Below are 6,409 nucleotides of genomic sequence, written 5' to 3' on the forward strand. Positions count from 1 at the left end.
ATTCAGTGACAAACTGTAGTGGTGGTCTCACGGAGAGAAAGAAAGAAACGGTCTCTTTAAAAAGAACACATGGTATTATATTATGAAGAAGTATAGACTGCATCTTTCAGAGCTTGGACACATTGGCTATCATTAAAAAACTTTATATTGCATGCATTTAAACGAATAAGATACGTATTAAACATACCGATACATGAAAAATACGAAAATAGAGAATAACTGCTACTTTCTGAAAACAGATTCAAGGCTACTTTTATACAGCTGCTCTAAAACTGATACGAGCATATTAGAGGTAGCTTCGTAATGTTGGAGAAGACGCCACCACCAATGGGGTGCGCACAATCCTCTTGCTGCTTGTCACTTCTGCACGTGGTCGATGCAAAAGTTACCGGATCTCTTAGTACTGCGAGGAATGCTGCTGGCAGGGCTTTTTCGTCTCTTCCTGCCGGATGTCTTGGAGCTCTCCGAGCTTGAACTCTTGAGTGCCTTTTCTTGAGTCTGCCGAACTAGGGTCCGCTTCATGTGGTCCACAGCCATTCTGGTGGATTCCGAAGCTACCCTGGTCACGATTTTCGCTTCCTCCACCACCGTGTTGCGTGGCAGGGCACGGATGACACGCAGACAGGCGAACATGAGCAGTCCGGTCACGGCAAAGAGTATGTCTTCGTGTCCGGTCGGCTTCAGCGCGAAAGTCAAGGACGCGCACATGGCCCCGACGCGTGAACTGGCGAGCGCCCAACAGATTGCGCCTCCCCGCACGGCCGACGGAAACAACTCGAGCACGTATGTGTAACAGTGGACGGAAATCACACTTGACGCGCCCTGGGATAGCACGAGCAAGGCCTTGGTGATAGTGCCGAGTCTGGCGCCGGCGGCGATACTCAGTGCGCATTGGATAATGCCCGTCAGCAGGAAGCAACTCGTAAAGACCGTAATAAGGGCGACGCCGGTCATCAAGAAGTGCATGACAGCGTACGTCAACAGCGTGACGACCACCGTGAGGCCCGGGATCCAGAATTCCCCCAAACGTGCCGTCGAGAAAGCACTGACGTGAAAGACGAAGGATATGCAGAAGCAGACAAAGAACATGGCCAATGCTCGACGTCGGAGGGAATGGCAGTCGATCAAGTCGTCTTTGTCTGCGCCTTCCTGACCCGTGCGTTTCTCGACCTGTTCCCTGAGTTTTCGCACGAGACAGGCGGCGGCCGCAAGCGGGAAGTTGTTCGTCTTGGCAGCCTGCATCATGACTGCTTCTGCCGCGTCCAGCCTTCCTTTGGCGACAAGCCAGCGGGGAGACTCTCGTGCTGCAGACAAAGCTGGGAGCAGAAAAGCCGTCGGAGCGAGGAGGATGACCTGCTTCAGACGCCAGTCGACGACCATAGATGTGACGATGTCTTGCCAAACCTTGCCTATCGCCGCACTGACAACCGCCAGGAACAGGACTTGCTGCGGCCTGTGCGTGTGTGTCATGACCTCGAATGGAATCAGGAATGCAAAAATCACGTATGCGGCGGCGCTGCCCCCGGTAAAGAAACGTGCCACAGCGTAACTCACGTAACTTGTCGCCACCATGGTCCACACCGTGCAGGTCACCACCGCCACGGCGGAGCCCACGAGCATAGCTCTCCTGCCGACGTAGTCCACGAAGGCTCCGAGCAGAATAAGCGAAATTGCAGAACCGGTATTGTGGAGGGTGACAAGGGCTGCCGGCAGGAAACGTCGGTGGCAAACCATATTCCAATAACTCATCGCACTGGTCTCGGCCGTCCGAACGTCGTAGTCCCACTCTTCACAGGGCGCATCGAGTGTGTCGTTGGTGTCGTCGAGCTCACGCTGGCCTAGGAAGCATCTGCTGTACCACCAGCCGGCCTCGGCAGGTCCAGCGCCAATCTTCCTATCTTCAATGGGACTGCTGGGGTCAGCGGGGGGCTTGCAGCGTTCGAAAACGCGGCAGCGGCTGAAGCGCCCGTCGGCCTCTATCGGTATCGCAGTATTCTTCCAATCGGCTTCAGAGATGTTGAAGCCGGCTGGCGGCTTGCACCAATGGTCGACGTCAGCGGTGAGGAGGGGCACCAAGGTGGTTTGGCTGGTAAGCGAAAAGACTCCTAGAAAAATCAGAATGAGCGTCCTCTTCTGGAAAGGCCCGTGGCCGAAGCCTTCTTCGCAGTCAAACGATTCGCTTGTTCGTAGATCAACGCCGGCCAGCCGCTGTGGTAGAAAGAGGTCCATGGCCTGGTTGTAAGCGGCGGCACGTGGGGTTTAGAAGGCTTGAACGAACTATATGTGAAGACTTGAGACGAGAGCTATCTCTACGGACCGACAGAAAGCAAGGCGTTCGTTTTCTTCTTCTTGAGCGCGCGCTTTTGGTTGTGTCCGTTGTCGCGTTCCCTTAGACGGGGTCCTCTTTTTTCATTACTGCTTACAGAAAGAAAAGTCGTTAATGAGCTTTAAACTTTCTTCTCTTGCGTTGTCACAGAGAAAAAAATATCTATTGATAGCTCCAGCTTCCAGGAATAAATAATGAATCTCATGAATGTCTATTTTTTTGTCTTTCACATGGCTTCGCAATCATGAGAGGGCTAGTCGAAAGCCCGTTGTCGGTTATCACCATGTAGGTAGGAAAGAGATAGAAGGGAGTATACCGCAACCCGATTTAATCCAAACTTGAAGGCCCAACACGTGATCGCACGTGAAAGTGCTGGTTGCTTTTAGTGTTACTGCTCTGGCGGCACGCAGAGCCACGGCAGGGCAGCGGAACAAGCAAGCACCGAATAAAAATTACTGGCATAGCTACTGGGAACCAAACGTCTCAGGAAATCTTGATTCTTGCTCCGTGATCTCAGCGCTAAGGTCGCGTGTTCGCTTGCCAAGGCTGGCTGCGAGACGTAATGCTCCTTCCTATAGTTTTCCTTCCTCCGTGGTGATGACTGTGTGTCACCAGAATGAGAAAGGTAGATGCAGAGACATGTTAGCCATACCTTCCACAGGAGCAAGAAATATGGGTATATAGGTATCAGGGGTAAGAAATATGTGAAAATACAAAAAAAAAAGGAAATAATGAGCATTATAAGACTGTCACAGTTCTTACGACATCTATGATGCTCCATTGGACACACAGAAGGGATGTTACCCCTTATGACAATATTTTCTGAGTACATTTGTTGGAGAGCCGAGCCACCAGACGTAAAGCCGTTTAAGCCTTATTAGTCAGCGCGTGCAAAGATATTTATTGAAGCCGTAATGAAGGCCTGTTCGGGGAAATTTTTGAAGAAATTCTTTGTCCGTTTGGTTGGAGACAGTTCAATTGGACGAAGGTCACCCTTGCTGCCGCTATCTGCATGTGATCACATACACCTTTTTTGGCCATCAGAATTTAGTTCGCATGGGTGCCACCACGTGGCGTATTGACCTTAAACTTTGCAAACTTCCCCGCGATGACGTAGTGATGACGTCAAGGAAACAAAAATGAAAGAATTTGAAGCTATTCCTGCGGCCTGAACTTCGCCCCAATGCTTGTCTCACAGGCGTTATCTCTGTTCCTGATAAAGAGTCACTTCGAGCCTGATGGCTCGAAGTGACTTACGCTTAGAGCATTTAGTCGCGACTCGCGGAAACAGAGTGATGACTATTTCCGAGCTTTTCAGAGGCTTGCCGAAAGACAGCCACGGTTCTATTCCTTTTAGACTAGGAAATCAGCTTGCAAGGATAATCGTCGGCAGCGCTCCGCGACACCTTTTCTTCAGTCGGAACGTATTCCGTATTTGTTGGTAAAACTTACAATCCGAATGTCGCACAAAGGCTATGAGACGCCGTTACGAACGGCTCTTGATTTTGACCTATCGATTTCGTTAAGGTGCCCCAACTTATTTCGTAGTAAATTTTTCTATCCGAACTCATGCGCTACTGCGGCAGCTGCCAACCGAGTAAGGATGTGCTTAATTTTTTAGCTAGACACGTGAACAGGTCGGTTTTCCGGCTTGACGCATAAGGCACGAGAAAAGAATGGTGCAAACTGTGTCGCCATCCGTTAGCACGCTATGACCGAAGCTGCTCACAATAGTACGTGACATTTACTGGCCAGCGGGTCAGTTACACCTTTGGGTATGATACATTACATGCAGTTAGGTCTCAGACTACTGGAACCTCATTGTTATCCAGGTATGTTAAAAAAGACGGCTATTTAAGACGATTGGGCTGTAATTCGTGGGATCTGTCTGTTCTCCACATTGTCTGCCATGCTTCCGTTCGACCATTACAATGTAGCCGCAATGTAGACTAGCATATATCAAAAACCACAAAGCTTGCCCACATACCCAAAGGCAACGTGCACAACTCGTCACATTTACTTGCACTCGCGAGTTGAGCGACTGTCAAGAATAAAACTATGGAATGTTGGCAGTTGGAGGAAGGTGAGATTCGGCACAGGAAACAATTTGTTCGCATCCTTATCGCGCGAAGATCAGTATCAGCCGACGAAGGATGGATCATGGAGTTCAGTGTCTCTCATGTGTTAGAGTGCATGTTCATAACTTCAGCACCGTCTCGATATGTAACGGAGGACCAGGCATCTCGCTCCTATGTGCAGTTTGCCCGTTACTCTACAGCTGTCGGGCACTAGCGTGTGCTACAAGACCTACGGTGCCTCTGTTCAACGCCTGCCGATATTCTCACCTTATTTCGCACATATGGCTCCAGGTGAACCCCTTCCACAGTCAACTTATTTGTCCCGAAATTCGGCCACCCTGTCAACGTTGAGTTTTTATCTTTAACCCGACAAATTTAGTTGTCCTGAGATATCCAGCGGCTAACACTTTGCCATGACGCCCGCATTTTTGTTGGCCTCCGTTTAAAATTTTTGAGATATTAAATGCGCAAGCATTTATATGCCTCTTTACCTAACGAGGAAACCCGTGCGTCAGTCCGTCGCTCCGTCCGTCCGTCCGTCACGTAAGATGTTCGCTTTCCGGATAGGGCCCGCAGCAGCGAACGAATTGACTTTCGTGCTGCCTCTCACTTCAGCGCGTACTAAGCGGCGAGAACACAGCGCGAACGAAGGTATCAACACTCGGTGTACCGTGTCCCCATCACATGCCGCTTACAATATAGGGCCCACGCGGCCGCGCCACCTGCAGCCGACACTAAAGTACGGCTAAACACGGTTGATGATGGTCCCTGTCGCCGCAGCGCTGTGGTTTATACTGTTCGGATCAATTCTCACAACATTGATAATGACACCAGACTTCGTGGAGATGAGCAAGTGGCACAATGCTCACGCACACTCAGACAACTCCCAGGGGGGTTTCTGCGTAAATATTTTATAAGCGTTGTAACCATAGCACGCCCCCGGAACACGCTACTAAAAAATTCAGTTTCCTGAGACCTTCTGCAGCTTTCTGCCTTCTTTCTCTTCATCACCTCACTGAATTAACCATCGAGTCTAGCCTTTTTTCACGGCCACACTCCCACGTAAGTCCTCAATGATCCGACGGCTATGGGTCTGAAGCCGTTTAAAGTCAAGTTTATCCTGGATACTGCATCCATTTCTTCCACATCGAATTAAACTACTCCATTAAGGAGCGCGATACCGAAGAGTATCATTTTTTAAATATGTCGTTATGTGCTGGCAAACAACCCAGGCAGCGCACCAGCAATGGTCCAACCATGGCGCAATGCTGGCAAAAATTGGTACCAATGTTGAACCAATGTTGGCATATTGGCAAAGTGCAACCCAATCCAATGCTGGCCCAGCGTTAAAGCCAAGATTGGACCAATGTTATGCCAATGCAGCAGCCATTGTGCTGCCAGCGTAGGACCTGCGTTAAAGCCAAGATTGGACCAATGTTATGCCAAAGCAGCAGCCATCGTAGGACCAGCGTTAAAGCCAAGATTGGACCAATGTTATGCCAATGCAGCAGCCATCGTGCTGCCAGCGTAGGGCCAGTGTTGAGCCATATCGTTGCCAGTATTAATGCCAGCTTTGAGCCAATGTCCTTTGCATGACGAATATTTTAGATACGCTGGCTTTAGAGCACGCAGACCTTCTTACTGCAAACCTTTTGCTAGCGGCATTCTTTGTAGCAATTGTCCCCATACCGTCTTCCTCAATAGTAGCTAGGAAAGCTCGACAAAAAGATGTCAAGAAACAGAAGTCATATATGCTTGCAAATAATAATAAAAGAATACTGAAAGTGACGTTTATGACAGTTTATTTGCGAATAAATTTTCACAAACAGGCATTTGCCGTGGACGTAGATGGGTGACGCTCGGTTATCTTCAAACAGTTTATTTACAGGCACTGCCCTCAGGATAGGAATTGGGCAAGGTACCGAGGACGGTGGGCTGGTCAGGGGTTTCAGGGCAGGGAGCTGACGTCGGTAGGCAGGTTGGTCAGTGCTTGGATGACGGCGGT

The 6,409-nt window shown here is 49.6% G+C and overlaps 1 protein-coding gene across 1 annotated transcript; it reads right to left on the minus strand.

Moving 5' to 3' along the window:
• Nucleotides 1-357: 357 nt before the first annotated feature.
• LOC126519040 (solute carrier family 22 member 7-like) lies at nucleotides 358-2,229 on the minus strand. The gene has a single exon (XM_050168652.1). The coding sequence runs from the start codon at nucleotides 2,227-2,229 to the stop codon at nucleotides 358-360; it is 1,872 nt and encodes a 623-aa protein (XP_050024609.1).
• Between the last annotated feature and the right edge of the window lie 4,180 nt (nucleotides 2,230-6,409).

This window comes from Dermacentor andersoni, chromosome 10 (genome assembly GCF_023375885.2).
Source record: "Dermacentor andersoni chromosome 10, qqDerAnde1_hic_scaffold, whole genome shotgun sequence".
NCBI classification, from domain to species: domain Eukaryota; kingdom Metazoa; phylum Arthropoda; class Arachnida; order Ixodida; family Ixodidae; genus Dermacentor; species Dermacentor andersoni.

Excerpts from the sequence above, each read along its gene's own strand:
- LOC126519040 (XM_050168652.1), bottom strand. The coding sequence starts at position 2,229 with ATGGACCTCTTTCTACCACAGCGGCTGGCCGGCGTTGATCTACGAACA.